The 19,620-nt window shown below is 38.5% G+C and overlaps 1 protein-coding gene across 3 annotated transcripts; it reads left to right on the top strand.

Moving 5' to 3' along the window:
• Positions 1–848: 848 nt before the first annotated feature.
• Positions 849–18,575, top strand: LOC105357801 (uncharacterized). Of its 3 annotated transcripts, none has more exons than XM_023956956.2 (8): positions 6,923–8,206; positions 12,609–12,749; positions 12,951–13,268; positions 13,520–13,669; positions 14,669–14,761; positions 14,848–14,876; positions 17,350–17,424; positions 17,589–18,575. In XM_023956956.2, exons 2-8 carry the CDS (start codon positions 12,689–12,691, stop codon positions 17,688–17,690), a joined length of 828 nt encoding a protein of 275 aa, XP_023812724.1. In that variant the 5' UTR covers positions 6,923–8,206; positions 12,609–12,688; the 3' UTR covers positions 17,691–18,575. The 3 variants fall into 3 exon arrangements, with proteins under 3 accessions (XP_078806278.1, XP_023812724.1, XP_078806279.1); XM_078950153.1 differs by lacking the exon at positions 6,923–8,206 and adding an exon at positions 9,870–10,215; XM_078950152.1 differs by lacking the exons at positions 6,923–8,206; positions 12,609–12,749; positions 12,951–13,268; positions 13,520–13,669 and adding exons at positions 849–1,113; positions 1,315–1,635; positions 1,894–2,043.
• The last annotated feature ends 1,045 nt before the right edge of the window (positions 18,576–19,620 follow it).

Here is a 19,620-nt window from a genome sequence, read left to right as displayed (position 1 = left end):
TCGTGAGGTTCCCTCTATTACCATCAGATAGACAGAAGAGCCTGAAAAAACGTTATGTTGCTAAAGAACAAAAAAATTCTAAAATATTTTAAAACAAGAATTAGAAAACATGGCATCATTCATCTTTCCAAGTGAAAGCTAAGGGTTTCCTTCCTGATGTCAGTTAAACAAAGATCTAAAAACGTGTTGAAATCAAAAATCAAGAAAGCCCATCAGAACGGTTCCTAGAAAAGAAGTAGGATTAAAGACCTTGAGACCAGATCTCACACAGTTAGCTGTGAATGGTGGGAGGTAAAAACAGTCAAGGTTTAGATCACACAATCATGTGATGCTGCTAAACCTCTTTATTCCAAAAACAGATTTCTACTATTTAAGAGACTTGCTGTAGGATAAATTTTAGTTTGTTTCAAAATGTAGAAATAGCTTTTTTTTTTTAAAGCTGTGAACAAACATGAGCCGGAAGAAGAAAAAAACCTCTGAAGTTACTTAAAGGAGGAGCTGTTACGGTATTCGCAGAAAGAGGAACCATATCCTGACATAACTTGACATCTACTTCATGTCCAAAAAAATCTAAACACCTGTTTAAATCACAAAAACCAAAAGTCTTTGCAATATTGTCCTTGACATCATAATACTTCTTTCAAAAAAGAACCAAAAGACCCTGAGACCGGATCTCACACTGTTAGCTATGAATGCTGGGAGAGAAAAACAGCCAAGGTCTAGATCACACAATCATGTGATGCTGCTGAAACCTCATTTACAAAAAACCACATTTCTACTTTTTCAGAGACATGAACGTACAAATGTACTTAGATTCAGAATTTACTTCAGTCTCATTTATAGTTTGTTGAAAATGTAGATTTAGAAGCTTGTTATTCAAAGCTGTGAACAAACATGAGGAAGAAAGAAAAAACCTGAAGTGACTTGATGGAGGAAATACTAACCACAGGAAACTGATGTATTTGTGTCCAGAGTGTGGGTTGTTGTTGACTTCAGCCTCTGACAGAAAAGACTGAGAGAAGAATAGACAGAGAAGAGCAGAGGAGAGAACAATGTTTGACTTCACATCACTTCACTTCCCTCTGTTTCTGACATGGATGCTCACATTTACAGGTAAGAAACATGACAGAGATTCAAACATGACCTTTCTGAAAGCATGGAACATGACTTGTTGTGTTCTTAATGCTAATGACAGCAGGCTGCTAACCACATTGACTTCAGTGTATTCTTTAAACATGCATGTTAAATGTCTAAGATGTTCATCAAAAGGATCAACACAACATGTTTGTGTTTCTCTCTTTCTCTAAACTGTAGACGCTCAAACTTTTTCACAGAAGACTGTCAGAGTTGGAGATGAAGTCACTTTGAAATGTGAAAATGCAAATGATTTCAGTGATGGATGTTCCAGAATCATCTGGTTGTACAGTAATTCAAGACAAACATTTTCCCTGTTTGAACACGGGAAGATTCACAAAGATGTTGGATCTAAATCAGACAGACTGAGTCTTACAGAGAAATGTTCTCTGGTGATAAAGAAGATCACAGATGAAGATGCTGGAAGTTACAACTGCAGACAGTTCAGCGCATCAGGACAACAGGAAACAGATTTTCAAGTTGGACTGAGCGTTATACAGAGTAAGTTTTGATTGTAATATTTGAAGTTTTAAGTTTGTGAATATAAGATAAAAACATACATCAACTTTAATGCTGACAAATATGAGGACTTCTATTGTCCGCTGATCTTTTCTAGTTTAAACATCTAAATGTGAAATTATTCAAACTCAGTTTAAGAAACGTGAACAGTGTGTGAAACAGTTTTTGACGTCTTTTATGGTTTCTCCATTACATCAGAGGACATTTATTTAATCAAACTTCTGCTTTCTCATCTTTCAGAAAATGATGTCAGGTCAACTAGAAAAACACTTAAACCAACATCCAAACCATCTTCTGCATCAACATCTGCAGCTGAATCCACAACAACCACAGAATCAGTTCTGTCTACATCCAAACCATCAGCTGCAACAGATCATCTCTCTAAAACAGGTATGTGGTCGATGTCATCTTCTCATCTGAAGATGAAGTCACTAAACGAACATGAAGGTTGTCAGAAGAAACCCAGTGAGAATGTTCTAGAGCTGGGGGTTCAACTCACACCTGTCAATCAAAAGACTAAGTCTCTGTTTTTGCCCAAACTTCCAGTCAAACATAAAATACTTTTGACAAAGAAATAATGTTCCAGTTACTTGTTTATTAACAAAACACCACTAGTTATTTTATGAGGAGTTTGTCTCATCTGTAAACTTCAACACTTCTGAAATCATCAGAGAATAAATGTGATGCTTAAACACAGAAAAGGTTCAGAATTGAACCAACAACTAATCACTCAGTGTTTAACTGCTCTTCCTCCTGAAGTTCTTCCATCTGCTTGAAGAACTCTTTCCACCACCAGACCAAATTTAATGTTGGAGGTCAGCAGCACTTCACCCATCCCAACTGAAGTCCTTTAGAGGTGCAGAAGCTAAGATTTAGATATAAATATTCAGCAGACATTTTCAGTTTTCATCCTTCCGTAACCCTTGTGCTATCCTAGGCACTTTAACATTGGGAGTTGGGTCATCTAGACCCACTAGACAGTGCGCTGAACCTTTTTTCTTCAATGATTTGTGATCTTCACTGGTGTCCATGGATTACATGAAATCTTTCCACCTTTATCCACCTTTGTCATGGTAGGGAGAACACGTCAATGTAAGGGTGGGGTCATCTAAGATAGCACAAGGGTTTAAGATTGCAAATGGAGCTGCTGTGCTGGAAGACTCAGCTAAAGACCTTTTTCATTAATTCAAGTGGGGATGTTGGATAGACAGAAACATGAGATGACACAGTCGTGTCATCTGGAGGAAAAGAAAAGAAAAGTCAAGTGTCATCAGCATCAAAGTGGTGATGATGTTTGTGTTCCATTTTATTGAGAAAATGTGCTGAATGGTTTGATTCTCCTTGAAGGTGTTTGGTGGAGGATCATCTATGTTCCTGTGGGTTTAGCAGCACTCTCAGTCATCACTGCATCAGTCTGCATATGGACCAGAACACAAGGTGACAACACAAACACATGAAACTGCTACAGACACAGACTATGACTGATTCTGACTTTTTCCATTAAACATGAGCTGAGTTCATATTCTGTCCTTATAAAGTAGAACAAAGAGTCAGAGTGATCAGTTCTGTGTTTCTCACAGGAGCAGAATGATGAAGAAGTCTTTGAAGACCTGCCTGCTTCTCCTTGACTCCATTGAGGACCACATTTTAAAGTTATCTTCATCTTTTATCACCAAATGATGGAACACCAGCTTTAGATCATGACAGAAATCATTTCAGAGGAGAAATTGTTTTTAAATTCTTTTTTCTAAAGAAACTTAAGTCAATATATTTAGACTTTTTTCAAAATAAGTGGATACGTCTTTTTTATGTGATTATTTTAATGTTGATTCAATAAAGCTTAAAGTTTTTACTCAACATGAAAGAAGTCTTTACTCAGAAATCTCTGACTCACCTAAAAAAGAGAGAAAGTATCATCTCAATCTGTACAGAGAGATACAATATGTCAAGCAAACATTAAAGAAAGTGGATTATTTTTTAATTCTTCAATCAGTTTGACTTCAATTCCCACTTTAGTGCTTTTTCATCCTTTAAAGAATTATCTTTTCTACATCTTTTGTTAACTTTTTCTATGCTGTCTATATTAACCTGAAGGTTTACACAGATTTCTTTGTTATTTCAAATAAATGTAAGAATTTGTTTTTCAATAACAAAATGTTTGTGGTCATTTTTCAAGATAAATCTATTCTTGCTGTATTTGATCCATTTTCTTTTCTGAATTGTATAAAAGTCTTAAAAATAATTGTTCTGTCTCCCCCAACATTACATGTGTTTTGTTATTCGTTTCATATGGGTTTAATTGTAAATGTTTCTTATGTGGGGCAATAAAATTAAACATTTTATTGTAAAGATAAAAGTTATGGATCTTACGCTGCCATCTAGTGGCCAAATGCAGTATGTAAAAGTAGGAAGCTTGGTTTGGAGGAGCCAGGCACGTGCTGCGTGTGGCGGGGTGGTGCGCATGCGTTGAAAGTAAAGCTCTGTTATGCATCTGGAACTCTGAAAAGCAATGATCTTTTTTTAGCAAATAAAAAAGTGGTTCAAGAAAGTTGTGGAGTTTTTGGAGCCCTTTATGTTTAGCTCTCAGCTGAGACTGATTCAGCACATTGAGCTGAGGGCAAATAAGTAAAAAAAAAAGATCAAATCCAGGTGGTAGACAAAACCCAAAAAACATGTCTGACGACGAAGAGAGCTCGCAAATGGAACTCAGGTCAGATTGCAAATCCTTTTCTTCACGTCGTCATTCAAATAGTTCAGCTGCTAGCATGGCTGACGCTCAAGCATGAGCTAAAGCTGAAGCTGCCCACACTAGATCAGAGAATGCTAAAAGCAGTATAGACATAGAGATCGAAAAGGTATGCATGGAGACTAAACTCAACGCTCTGAAACAAGAGGGAGAAGCTGAAGCAGCGCTCGCTGAAGCCAGCGTTCTAGAAGCAGCTTTCATGGAACAAACAGTTTTCTGAACTTCCAGTTACAAAAACCGCATTAGAGAGACTCACTGAGGATAATCTAAGAAGCCATTTTCACAACAACAAAAATAGAGAAGAAGAGGAAAAACATCAAGAAGAGGGATACAGAAGTAACAAACCTCAACAAGCAGACTAACCCTCTGTCACCCACTCAGCCAATCCATTAATGCTCCATCCTCAACACCACAGAGACCTTCTGACATCTCTAACCTTGCTGCCTTACTCTCGCGTCGGGATCTGCTAACGTCAGGGCTAACAGTGTTTAACAACTGAGCTGAGACTTATGTGGCCTGGAAATCAATGTTCCGCAATGCCTCAGAAGATTTAAGTCTGAAATGCAGTAAAAAAAACTTGACCTACTCACTTAGTAACTTAATGGTGAATCTCTCCAACATGGCTTAAGGATCAGAGCTGCTCATGTTAACATCCAGAAGACGGTCTTCATCGATGGTGGCAAAGACCGGATAGAAATTAAGGATCAGTGGAAGCTATTGAAGCTTCTCTTTTCAAACGTCTCAATTTCATTTTCTTTTAAAGACAAACTTTCACAGAGCTTGCTGACCTCCTCTTGGAACTCAATGGAGCAACAAATGAAGGATATTTTCTGGTCTGAATTTTTTGGATACTTCAAGAGGAATAAATCCAATTGTCGAAAAGCTCCCACATGGACTGCAGGAGTCATGGATCAGTCATTGGTTGAAGTAAAAAGACAACACTCTTCATTTTCCATAATTTTCTTATTTTGTTCAGTTTATGAACGACCAGGTAGAGATGAAAACAGATCCCAGCTTTAAGTGGAAAGCCAGCAACACTTCAGGACTCCAATCACAGCAAACAAAACACAGATGAGCACAGCAAATGCTCACCCTCCAGACTCTGATTAACTGTGTCCAATTCACAAGAAGTCGCATCTGCTGACTAAGTGCAGGGGGTTCCAATTGAATACATTGGATCAACTCAACCAAGAGTGCTGGTATTTCCCTATTTTAGCATTTACCATCCACAAAATCCAGGTAAAATTAGAGTAGTTTTTTTACCTTTATGGAAGGGATTGTGGAGCATAATTAAAAATAAAAGTCAAAACCAGAAATGCTTTTTCATTTTCAAAATGAAGCTGCATTTGTTGACTCAAAATTAAAATGAAAAAGCAATCCACCAAAATGCCTTTTCTTTTTGTTCTTCAACACTGCTTTTTCTGTCACTTAATTAAAATGATAAAGAAAATGGTATTTCATTTTCAAAAAGTTCTCTGATAAATGTGTAGCAAAATTCATTTATAAATGTCTAATTTGACAATTAAAATGGATTAACAGAAATGCTTTTTCATTTTTAAAATGAAGCTGCATCAAATGACTCAAAATTAAAATGAAAAATCAATACTTCTAAATGCTTTTTCCTTTTTTACTTAAAAAAACTGCTTATTCTGTGTCATAATTGAAACGAAAATGCAAAGAAGGGATTGCATTTGCATTTTCACATCCACCCTGCGAACACTGTCGCATAATTCAACTGGACTCAGCATATCCAGAGGGGAGGCGGGGCGATTCAATTCAATTCAATTCAATTCAATTTGTATAGCCCAAATTCACAACAACAGTCGTCTCAAGGGGCTTCGTATAGGTAATTGAAAAAGTTAAACATAAAATCAAAAGGATCATAAATACATAGAATTCAATAGGAAAATACTAAATTGAACTAACAAACTGACTAAGCTATACTGGCATCCCTGCCCTTAGACCCCTCTTCGCGGTAAGAAAAAACTCCTAAAAAAACAGATTCCGGATAAAACAAAGAAACACCAGGGGTGCCCACATGAAGGAGGGATCCTCCCCCAGGACGGACAGGCAATTTACTAGAACTCATAGAGAAGAATTAACTTATCTAAATCTACAACTACATGTATAAAGTCCAGCAGACGAGCCTCATCCAGCCGTGGTTGGGGGGGACAGTTAGGGGCGCGAGTCGAGCCGGAGACAGGATCCACAGCCAGGTGTAGGAGCAGGAGCAAAGGCTAGGTAAACGGTCAGGAACAGGAGCACGGATGAGCCAACTGGAGTCTGGAAGCACTCCCACTCCCCAGTAATGCAATCTCCTCTTTGCATTTTCGTTTTAATTATGACACAGAATAAGCAGTTTTAAAGTAGAAAATGAAAAAGCATTTTGAAGTATTGATTTTTCATTTTAATTTTGGGTCATTTGAAGCAGTTACATTTTGAAAATGAAAAAGTATTTCTGTTCCTTCATTTTAATTGTCAAATTAGACATTTCTAAATGAATTTTGCTACACGTTTACCAGAGAACATTTTGAAAATGAAATGTCAAATACCATTTTCTTTATCATTTTAATTGACAGAAAAAGCTGGATTGAATAAGAAAAAAAAAAGCATTTTGGTGGATTGCTTTTTCATTTTAATTTTGAGTCAACAAATGCAGCTTCATTTTGAAAATGAAGAAGCATTTCTGGTTATGAATTTTTTTTTAAATTATGCTCCACAATCGCTTCCGAGTGCTCATTTCTCAATCAGGTGTTACTCAAAGGCCTTAAACTCAACAGCAGTCTTGTCGGAGTCCTTCTATGCTTCAGAGGAGATCTGTATGCTGTAATGGCAGATATAGAACAAATGTTCTACTACTTTAAGGTCAGGGAGGACCATCTTAGCTACTTGTGCTTTCTTTGGTTTAAAAATCATGACCCAGATGCAGAAGTAGAAGACTTTCGCAAGACTGTGCATGTTTTGGTAGCTGTCAATCACCATCTGCTGTCATAAATGGTTTAAGAAGAACTGCTAAAGAATGAGAAAAATAATATGGCAACAATCTGAGACAATTTGTTCACTTCTATGTGGAGGATGGTTTAAAGTAATTTCCCTCTGAATCTCAGGCAATACACGTTCTCCGCAGAACACAGAAGATTTTGGCTGAGTCTAACATTCGTCTCCACAAAATCTCATCCAACAGCCCAGTCGTCACCGGCACCCTTTCACAGGAAGATCTGGCTACAGGTTTACAGGGACTCAAACTTGGACAATGTCCTACACCCATGCAACGCAGTCTTGCATTGGGATGGAACTTGTCTATTGACCAGTTTTCATTTAAAGTGGAAATTGGTGACAGGCCTTTCACTAAATGAGGAGTGTTGTCAATCATCAATGACCCGCTGGGCTTTGATGTGCCAGTCAGCTTCAAAGGTTGGGCTATTTTGAGAGGGATTTCCGTTGGCATTCCATAGTGGCACATGCCACTAGCAAAATAAAAACAAGACAAATGGTAACAGTGTAATACGACGGAGTTTTAGGGCCACGGTGAGGAAAAAAAATTCTGGCCAACAGGTCGAGTTTTTTCTTGTCATGACGAGAACAAACTCGACACAAAGTTTCGAGAGAAAGAACTCGTCGTGTCGAGATAAAAGGCGAAATAAAGTTTCAAGATAAAGTTGCAATGTTGCGCGAGAGAGATTTTATCTCATGAATTTAGGAGATAAAAACTCGTAATTTTAGGAGATTACAGTGGAAGTGAGCATGCAGAGAAGCAGGTGAACGTAGCGCAGCAGCAGAGCAGACCGACTAAACGTAGTTGAACAGGTGAGCTGAATATTTATTGATAACGTTCCAAATGACTGGAAGCTCGTTGGTTTGATTTACAATTTATTAAAGTTTTATTTATTGATGGTTGGTTTGCAGGATCACTGCAGCCCAATGAAGCCATCGGTGTCCCTGCAGCTGTTCAAAGGGGGGTCTAAGGGCAGGGATGCCAGTATAGCTTAGTCAGTTTGTTAGTTCATTTTAGTATTTTACTATTGAACTCTTTGTATTCGCAATCCTTTTGAGTTCATGTTTCACTTCGAAGCCCATCCAGACAACTGTTGTTGTGATTTTGGGCTATACAAATAAAATTGAATTGAATTGAACTGTTCGCTTGAATCCTCTCTTCCTCCACCAAAGACCAGATTTCTACGTTTGTGTGATGCTTCCGTCTGAGGAGGAGAAGCACTTTTTGCCTTTTTCAACGTTGTAATGCTAATATAACAGACTATTTTCATTCATCTTTGTTTTTTAATGATCAAACGGGACGCTTCATCTGCAGGAGTGGGCGTATGTAACACTGTTTACTTCTCCATTGGTGTTAGGATGACAGGATCATGACGTAAGGTGACAGATGAACTTCAGGTTATGTGAATGAAAAGGAGAATAAAGGCTGCAGCGGTTCTCTACACCCAAACGTGTCTCTGAGCTCCTTATTTTACAGATGAAAGTCCGCTTTACCGACACTGAATCCCGGAAAGATGGCTCCACTGGCAATAATCTGATTTTGAGTTGGTTCAGAATATCTTTGTTTTAAACCTATAATCCGGAAATAAAGCTTCACAAAAGGCTCCACATATTTCATCTTCAAGCTAGGCTCCGATAAACAGACAACTTCGGGGTTTTCTCCTTGTTAATCTTTGAATTTATTCCCGTAAATTTATAAAATAAAATCCCTACCATGACAGAGGTGGATAAAGAGAGATAAAATCTCGTAAATTTACTTTTTTTTGGTGGCCATAAAACTCTGTCGTAAACTGAAGTACAAAGCCACTAGCTCACTAATATTAGCCATAAAAATGAATACTCCTGAAAGACTCAGCTTCACTTCTCTCGCGCACATTGCAAATTTTAATCTCGAAACTTTATTTCGACTTTTATCTCGAGTTTTTTCTCGAAACTTTGTGTCGAGTTTTTTCATGACGAGAAAATACTTGTCACGTTGGCCAGAATTTTTTTTCCTCACCGTGGCCCTAAAACTCGGTCGTATTGTATAGACTCCCTTTAGCATCTTCAAAATCTCAAGATTCCTCAAATGCATATTTCTATTCCAATATCCGAAGCACAGGGAAAATAATTACATTTTTTCAGTGATGCCTCCATTAAAGCAGTTGGAGCTGTTGCATACCTGACGCTCACAGATGCAAATGATGCTGGGAAACAGGTTTCCTTTTCGCTAAAGCTGAAATTGCAAAAGAGAAATACAACAAAGAGGAAAATAGTCTGTTCTATTAGCATTAGAATGTTGAAAATGCCAAAAAAATGCACCTACATGTACCGTTACACCCCTAATATTTATCATTAATTTTGTTTTTTTCACGGGCAGAGGTTCGTAATCCACTTTAGTGATAGTTATCGAAGGTAAAGATATGCGCAGGGGCCTAACTACCCAGTTTCATGTGGTATTCATGTGGCCATATAACCCCCCCCCCCCCCCCCCCCACACACACACACATACATGTGCATTATACAATGCCTCACCCCTTGTCAAGCTAACTAAACACCCACACAATGTTTATATATATAAATCAAATTTATTCTTATCTGATCTTGGATATGACCCAGCAGAATATTCTTGTGAGCCATTTTCAACCATTTTTGCCTCAAAGAGTCCCCCAGTTTTGTTCTGCTATGTTCTCTCCTTGTTCGTCTCATCTGATCGTCTCTCTTTCTCTCTATCGTTGTCTTTGATGAAAAGGCCTGTCTTTTGTTCTGCTGTGATCTCTCCTGGAGGCCCTCCCCTTCCTGAGGTCACCTGAGAGTCACAGATGATTATGTTCCTATTTAAGGTTTGAGTTTCTGTTGTACTGTGTCGAAGCATTTGTTCGGTTTTGCTCTTTCGAGTTTGCTTATTGCTCTCGGCATTAAAGCCCTTTTTTTTAATTTGTCCTGTCCAACAGCTGAGCAAACAGATGAGAGCTGAGGGCCTCTTGTGTTGGACATATTTTACTTTAACAAGAGGGGTTATGAATCTTCTGACAAACCAAAGGTATGTCTGAATAAACCCCTTTTGTAATCGAGGCCAAACCTTATTCATTTGAATTATTTTTGAAATTATTTTTTGTTGGACCGGACGGAAAAGGAAAGGAGGAAAGAAGAGAGAGGGATGTCAGAGAGGGGGGGGGGGGGGGGGTAGAAGGGTGATTATAGAAAATGGGGGTGTTGGGTAAAACCATGAAGTAGCATAAAGCAACAAGTTTCTGGATGGTTATACTCATTACAATGAGGTTCAGATGTAATACAGGTCAATATGGGCGGAGTCTGTCCACACACACACTGAGATGTTAACACACCTGTTGGCTCGAAAATTTTTCCCATGTCACAAAACAAAAAGTGTTCACACACGCATACTTATGCCATCAAACCAACTAGTGTGAAATATTTCATTTAATCACGCAAACTATTAGTGCAAAGGTGAGCTAACACCTGTGCTCAATTGAGTGTCAATGTTCTTCTAAAATGGATGATTTTTCAATGGATAAAACTCTCTTCAAAATATACAAACTCTTATGCAAGATAATAATATTTCAATCTCGATAACGAAATGGGATGCAGATTTGAGCATCAGCACAGATGAAAGCTTCTGGTCAGAACTTTGTCTAAACACCTTTAAACTGACAAAAAGTCCAAATCTGCAGCTAGTCCAACGTAAAACTCTTCACAGAATTTACTACACTGGACAGAGGATGTTCAAGATGGGTCTCAGTAACTCAGACATTTGCATCACTGTGACAGTAATCTACCCAACAGTTACATGCACGCACTCTGGCTCTGTTCACCTGTCCAGGCTCTCTGGCAGCAGGTATGCGCCGATCTATCAGTCTGGCTGAAGGTTTCAATCACCGTCACTTTGTGTGCTTGGTGACATGAGTGCCATCGATATAGAAGGAGGATTAGTATCTATCATTGTCATAACTCTTTGTATTGCTACAAAGGGGACTCCGTTAGTCCGAGTGTCGGGTCCGTTGACTGGGTGGGGCGGGTTGAGGTACGCAGTCTTCTGGACTCGGTGTCCCCAACCACACATCTTTCTGAAAAGGTGTGTGGTTGGGGAGCTTGAGTGGTGGTCTGGCTTGACTTGGGGAGTGGTCTTTTTGCCTGTGCTGAGTGGGAGTGGCTGGGGGCCATGCTCGGGGGGGGGGGGGGGGGGGGGGGGGGGCTTATAGACCCATATTACATGTGAACCTCACCGTAATGAGTATAACCATCTAGAAACTTGTTGCTTTATGCTGCTTCATGGTTTTACCCCCCCCCCCCCCCGCTTATAATCACCCTTCTACGCACCCCCCCCTCTCTAACATTCCTCTCTCTTCTTCCCTCTTTTCCTTTGCCGTCTAGTCCAACACAAATGATTTTAAAATATGACTAAAATTAATAAAGTTCGGCCTCGATTATAAAAGGGGTTTATTCAGACATACCTCTGGTTTGTCAGAAGATTCATAACCCCTGTTGTTAAAATAAAATTTGTTGGCAGATATGAGCTGCAGTTGTTATCCGACACGCAGGATCTTCAGAACTCACCATTGACTTGAGTTGGTGCAGCTTACCAGCTGGTAGCCCACTGGTAAGCTGCATAAGCTGGGAAATAAAACCAGGGTAGCCAAACAAAACTGTTATGGTGCCTCTGTTACCCCTGCAGAACAACAAATCTTTTGAAACCCAATTAATAAATATTAAAACCAAAACGGGAAGAGGCGCAGACCAAATACACTGATCACCTGAGCAGTGAGGAGAAACTCATCCACACTCATCCACACTTAAATAATCATGAAATAGGCATCATTTATCTTTTTAGAGAAGTTAAAGGTTTTTATGCTTTATGTAAAAAAAAACAATTACCATATTTCTAAGAAAGTGCTTACATTGCGAAAACCAAAAGTCTTTGCAATAATGTCCCTGAAATGTAAAAAGCTTCACATCAAAATGCTTGACATGATGATAAAAACAGTCAAAGTCTAGATCACACGGTCATGTGACGCTGCTAAAAACTCATTCACACAAAACCAAATATAAAATGTACTTAGATTCAGAATTCACTTCAGTCTTATAGTTTGTCGAAAATGTAGATTTAGAAGCTTGTTGTTGAAAGCTGTGAAGAAACATGAGGAAGAAAGAAAAAAACCTCTAAAGTAACTTGAAGGAGGAGCTGTTATTCACAGAATGAGGAACCATTTCTCTCCAGACTGTGGGTTGATGTTGGCTTCAGCCTCTGACAGAAAAGACTGAGAGAAGAAGAGACAGAGAAGAGCAGAGGAGAGAACAATGTTTGACTTCACATCACTTCACTTCCCTCTGTTTCTGACATGGATGCTCACATCTACAGGTAAGAAACATGACAGAGATTCAAACATGACCTTTCTGAAAGCATGGAACATGACTTGTTGTGTTCTTAATGCTAATGACAGCAGGCTGCTAACCACATTGACTTCAGTGTATTCTTTAAACATGCATGTTAAATGTCTAAGATGTTCATCAAAAGGATCAACACAACATGTTTGTGTTTCTCTCTTTCTCTAAACTGTAGACGCTCAAACATTTGAACAGAAGACTGTCAGAGTTGGAGATGAAGTCACTTTGAAATGTGAAAATGGAAATGATTTCAGTGATGGATGTTCCAGAATCACCTGGTTGTACAGTTATTCAAATCAAACATTTTCCCTGTTTGAACACGGGAAGATTCACAAAGATGTTGGATCTAAATCAGACAGACTGAGTCTTACAGAGAAATGTTCTCTGGTGATAAAGAAGATCACATATGAAGATGCTGGAATTTACAACTGCAGACAGTTCAGCACATCAGGAGAACAGGAAACAGATTTTCAAGTTGGACTGAACGTTAAGAGTAAGTTTTGAATTTAATAGTTAAAGCTTTAAGTTTGTGAATATGAGAATGAAACATACAGCATTCTATTGTTTCATATTTTCTAGTTTATATAGTTTATAATTTTTAAATATGAAATTAATGACAAATATAAACAGATAATGTGTGAGAAACAGTTATGTTTCCAATAGAAAATGACACATTTTTATAGATTTTCTCACATACATCAGATGACATTTGTTTCATCAAACTTCTGCTTTCTCGTCTTTCAGAAAATGATGTTAGATCAACTAGAAAAACACTTAAACCAACATCCAAACCATCTTCTGCATCAACATCTGCAGCTGAATCCACAACAACCACAGAATCAGTTCTGTCTATATCCAAACCATCAGCTGCAACAGATCATCTCTCTAAAGCAGGTATGTCTGGAATAAATACTACAGAACAGAGAGAACTAAAGAGTTTTTTGTTGGTATTTAGAAGAAACAACCTGTTAAGTGATTATTTTCATCTTTCTTAAACATCAATCAAACTGAAAATAATTTAAAACATAAACTTACTAAAATAGATGAAGCTTTGACTGTAGCAGCAACAGAGATGGATGCAGATGACAGAGAAACCTTCAAGGCAGGATGATTTCTTCAAATATTTTATTGTTGGTGTCTGAAACATGCCTGGATTTTCTTAACTTCTGTGATTTCTTTGATTCAAAAATGTTCAGATCTGGAGTTTCTGAGGCTGCTGCTTGGAACCTGCTTAAAACACTTGTTAAGGGCCTATCCCATGATTTTCTTAAGCCTTTCAGAGTAAATTAGATCCATAAACAGTATTCCCCCCATATTCACGGGGGTTAGAGACCAGAGACGTCTGTGAATAATCCAGAATAAGTAGAACCCCCCCCACATCCCCCCACGGCTGAAGAATGTCCGTCACTGATCCTTACTCACCAAAAACCCTTCTGAAACATTTCTGATACTTTGTAAAACATTCATTAAAGAACATTGGAATAATGCTCAACATAAAGAGGTTTTTTTATTCAGAGCAATTGACTGTACCAGAGGCAAAAGTCTCATAAAAGAGTCTTGAGCTGTCTGAGTTTCTGTGATGAACTGAAAGAATCACATAAATAAATAAAGAATCTGCAAATATGTGAAACCGCAAATATTATAAGGCGAATAGGCGGGTAAACACTGTACTCGGAAATTCATGAATTAATCAAAATACCACTTTGGGGTTGTCTATAGTGAGGAATGAACATTATAATACACTAAAAAGCTAAACAAGTTGATTTTACATAATATAGGCCCTTTAAATGACTTTTTTCAACAGTTTTAAGTGTCACTATTTTGTTTTTGCTTTGGTTTTTCTCTATTTTTAAATGTTTTCTTGTTTATTTTGCATTTTTACCTCTGTTTAAGCTCCAGGCATGACAGCAGTGATCACTGCAGCTGTAATTGTGGCAGCATGCTTAATAGTTGTTGTCATATTGATGGGATGGAGGAGGATTAAAGGTGAGAACATTCCTGCTGCTGGAAACAGAAGATTATTTTAGAGGAATTTCTGATTCTGAGTTTAAATCTGACTTTTGTTTCTGCAGAAAGAAAAACACAAATTGAGGAAAATATGGTGAGTTTTTGACCTAAATAATGACATATTGGACTTCTGATTCCTCTGTGGCCATGGTTCTAAACTCTGTTTCATGTTTCTGCTGCTCCACACAGAGTTTAAACTTAGTTATTTTCCTTAAACTTAATTTAAAGGAGACCAAAAAACTCTCACTGTAACAAACTGGCTTAGCCACAAGGGGGCTGTAAAGCAACACTGTCCCACTTTGTTTCTAATGAACTAGTGCTCAGGGGGGTATTCCAGAAAGCAGGTTATGCTAGCTCTCACGATAAGTTTGAGGCTAAGAAAGTTGATAACCTCAGTTTTCGGTTCCAGAAATGGAGGTATGTTTCAGGGTAGGTCAAGTTGCCATAGCAACTCATGCTCTGAACATAACCTGGTCCGGAGCAGGTTTAGTTGAAGCTTAGTTTGTTTACAGAGAGGTGAAGCAGCATGGAGTGTCCATTTGAAGATGATTTAGTGGATGAAGAAGCTCAGATAATACTTTTTCCACCGTGAGAGCATGATAAGACCACATATGGATGTTGGAAAAATATTTTATGTACTTTGATCTAACTTAATTATTTGTTTCAGTTAAGATAAATCTTTTTTTTTTTTTTTTTTGTAAGTCAGTTTAAAAATAACACGTAGTTTTCAGACAGTTATTTTACTTTCATTCAAATTAATTCAATTAAGTAGGTGTAACTTTGTTCCCTTCTCTACCTCTGTGCCGGTTCCAAGCCCGGTTTGAGACGGTTGCGTCAGGAAGGGCATCCGGCGTAAAACATTGCCAAGTTTACCATGCGACTTGTTCGCTGTGGCGACCCCTGATGGGAGAAGCCGAAAGAGGAAGAAGTAGGTGTAACTTTGGTGCTGCTGTTAGATCGGCACCGCAAAGGATTGTGGGATATCATTCCCTTTGCCTGTCTGGACGGATTTGGGTTTAAGTGTGGGTTTTTGACCAAATGTTTTTAGTTGTTTAGCTGTTTTACTGTGTTTTGCCATGTTTCGCCGAGTTATTTTGCCCTACTGAGCTTACTTCTCTGCACCATGAGTGAGAGTGAAGGAGAGGATAATGAGTTTATATTGCAACCCTACGGGCCGTATTTGCAATGACTATGACGGTAAATTCCTTGTTGAGATTTTGCACTCAGTGCATTTCCCCCCCGTCTGTTTTTATTGTTATAAAAATGAGAATATCTGCCGGCTCAAACTTAGACATTTGAGAGTTCAAGAAATATAATTAATTAAGATGGATAAAAGATTAATTGAATTGGAGTAATGTGACATTTAATTAAATAAATATGTAAATTTGAGTTGTATGAACAATTATTGAGTTTTATAGACGTAAGAAATTAGATTGATTAAATTTAACTCAATTGTTTGTTCCCAATAGAAGTCATTCATTTAAGTTGGCAAAATTGGATACGTTATGTGTGTGTATATATATATATATATATATATATATATGTATATATGCATGCGTCACAAGGAAAATGGAAACAGGATCAGAAACTCGTGCGTTTACTTTGTCTGCTCTTTTTCTACACGCAGAAACTCTTTCTTTTGATGATGCAGAAGTGTTACTTTTTTGATGGACGTGTAATCTTCATACGCCGTCATTAAAATCTCAGACTCCGTCTCACTGAAGTACAGCGTTTTCTTTTTTTTTCACCACGCGTTTCCATGGTGACTCCAGAAATCTGCGATCTATTGAGAATGTCTTTATGTACCTGCTGTGCACGCCCAATAACCCAGGGTTACCAAGTCGAGCGTAATTACGCCAACTCATATCTGGTCTTTTGGAACCGACATACCCAGAGTAAACAAGTTCAGGCGGATTTCAGCCAGAGTTCAGGCTCAAAGTCAGGCTAGTTTAAACATGCTTCCTGGAATACCCCCCAGCTTGTTTTGCAGCTAACCCTACTGGTTATCAGGAATCAGATGTGTTCAGTTAATCAGAAACTGGGTTCATTCAATCTAGCTGCAAAATAATGACAGTAGCTCACAAAGAACAGGGTTGGAGACGCCTGTAACCCAGTGATATTCATAGATTATTGCAGTAAAGAAGGACTAACACTACAACTCATAGAATAATTCAAATTGACAAGAAAATGTGTTTTTGCATGTAAAAGGTAAAGGATATTTATATCAGTCAAATTTCAGCTTTTAAAAAACCCTGAATAAAGTTGAATTTTCACAAAAGCTTCTTCTTTAATCAAAAGTATTTTACTTGGACTGAAGTCTCCCTAAAAATTCTGTTTGTGTCCCAAACTTTCTACAGAACTGTAGACATTGACCTATATCCCATATAAACAGTGAGATATTGTAGGTTCTAATAAAATGGCTGAAACAAATCCATGCTGATCCAAAGCACCACTAATAATGTGAGGATAAGTCCTCTCCTGGAACAGGTGGTGTCAAAAGAACATGATCCTCCAGCTGTGAGAATGTCAGAGCAGAAAGTTCATGTTCCTCCTCTGACTGTCTTCAGCTGCAGACTCCTCCAGAAGATGTTGGTTCCTACGCCTCCATCACTTTCTCCAGGAACACCAACAACAGGCAGCAGGTAAGCTGTGAGACTGCAATGAGGATTTAGTGAGGATCTTATCACTGAAACATCAGTCTATCCAAAGTGTTGTTGCTGCACATCATCTAAAGACGTGACATTACTGTGGCTGTAGATGCTTGTGGATACGGTCTACAGTTGGTTCTCTATTGTTTGTCTCCCAGGTTGTGGACAAAGACGATGAAGGAGATGCAGTGACCTACAGCACTGTCAAAGTGTCCTCTTCTTCTGCTCATGTCCACACTGATCCCATCAGCCTTCATTAAACCAACAGATGAGAGTCACAGCAAATGTTCCTCCTGAGGCTTTGTTGTGTTAGAACAGTGTTTCCCTGACCCTGGTCCTCGGAGAACAGTAATCTGCATTTTTTCAATCCAGCCCTCCTCAAACACACCTGCCTTTGATGACTGTCATCATCAGGCTTCTGCAGAGCCTGATGATGAGCTGAATCATGTCTGGATAAGCAGGTCAACATGGGAAACATGCAGGACAGTGTTCCTGAGGACCAGGGTTGGGAAACACTTGGTTAGAATCCTGCATTTAGATCTTGAAGGTCATGTTTTCTTAGAAGCTGCAGGACTTTCACTTCACATCTGGTCATTTTAACCTTCATTGAATACTTATTACCTAAACCCCACTTCATGGTAATAAATTTGCTGCAAACCTGCAGGCACCAAATGTTGCAGTTCCCTAAAAGATCACTGAAGGCAGCTTTCAAAAGGGAACAACTTCACCAAAAATAAACCTGTATGGTTCTAAAAACATTGATAATATATCGGTACTTTTCTTTACAACGTTCATTCTATATATATATCGCAGTTCACCTTTCCATGCTCTTTTTTCTCTCTTTTGTGCATTGTGTTCCATGTTCCTATCAGCTATAGACTATTGTGAACAAATCTCCATTGGTCTGCTGTACTGAATCCTTCAAACGGCCACATTTACATAAATCTTCCATCATTTCAGGTTTTTTTTTTGTCAATAATACTGGACTTATTTTTATGATGGTTTAAACTTTGAGAGTTTAAACAAGAGAGAAAAGTCTGAAGATGTTTATGTCTATGTGAGAAAAGTCTATAAATGTGTAGTGAGGATTTTACTGCCTTAAAACTTTTAGTTATTGTGAAAAATAAAGTTGACTACTTTACAGATCTCACCTATCAATTATTCTTTTAGAATTTAGACTAACTCCTCATGTTGCAGCATTTTATTTTTGCATTTTGTGGCAGATCATCAGCAGAAATGGATTTGCTCAAGTTAAAGACTTCTCTTCGGTTTGCTCCAACAACTAAGAGTAGAACAAGTGTAGCCTGTTTGTTGTTTTCCTGGGGGAAAAAAAGACTAACAGTTTCGGGAATAAAATTGCAAAAACAGAATGTGAGTGTTTTAAAGCAGGCTGCACAGTAGATGTTCTCTAAAAACAGACCTCCTGGAACAGGGGGGCCAAACTTTTTTGCTCAAAGGGCCAAAATCCAAATGTGATCCCGGTCTGTGGCCTATATACAATAAATTTTTGAATGTCATGAAATAAAAGCAGAAAATAGAAAAATAGTGTCTTACTGCTGCACTCGAAAGAATCTGCGTGATAAGATGGCACAACTCAAAAAATCTTTTGAGCGCGTTCCCCTGCTCAGCCACCATATTTCCTGATGGTAAAGAATATCTTTGTATTGTGCATAAACTTCATCCAAAAACTCTGAACTGGCGGTGTGGGAGTGGCTGTGAGCTGATGCAATTTATTATTTTGACAACATCGCGCACAACGTCTGCCAGTCCAATTTGTCTTTGCACACAGATGATCCTGTTGCAGGATGCAGTGGTATTGCACTACCTTTCTCCCACATTTGGAAACTTTTGGGGAAATGAGAGCAGTGAGGCCAGCTTTCATCCCAATCGTGGCAGGCGAACAATCAGTTGTTAATCCAACCATTTTGTCCCAGCTCAAAAACCAAAAGCTGCCCTGAATCAAAAATGCCTGTGCTCTCATCGCATGCCAGTGAGAAAGCAACAAAGTCTTTTGACTTACCTTTTAACTGACCTAATGTCCTGAGACATATCTTCAGTGCAGCGGGTCACTGTGCTGCGCAACAGGCTAATCTAAGAAAAAACTCCTTCTTGGGAAGGATCCATTGTTGTGTTTGTGGCCATTGGTGCTGCACAAATCAGTCATCAGGCGGCCTTGGAAGCTCAATTCTT

This window comes from Oryzias latipes, chromosome 7 (genome assembly GCF_053564925.1).
Source record: "Oryzias latipes strain Hd-rR chromosome 7, Olatipes_Hd-rR_3.1".
Classification (NCBI taxonomy): Eukaryota; Metazoa; Chordata; class Actinopteri; order Beloniformes; family Adrianichthyidae; genus Oryzias; species Oryzias latipes.
The sequence above is the reverse complement of the archived record's forward strand: the minus strand, read 5'-3'. Positions and strand labels throughout refer to the sequence as shown.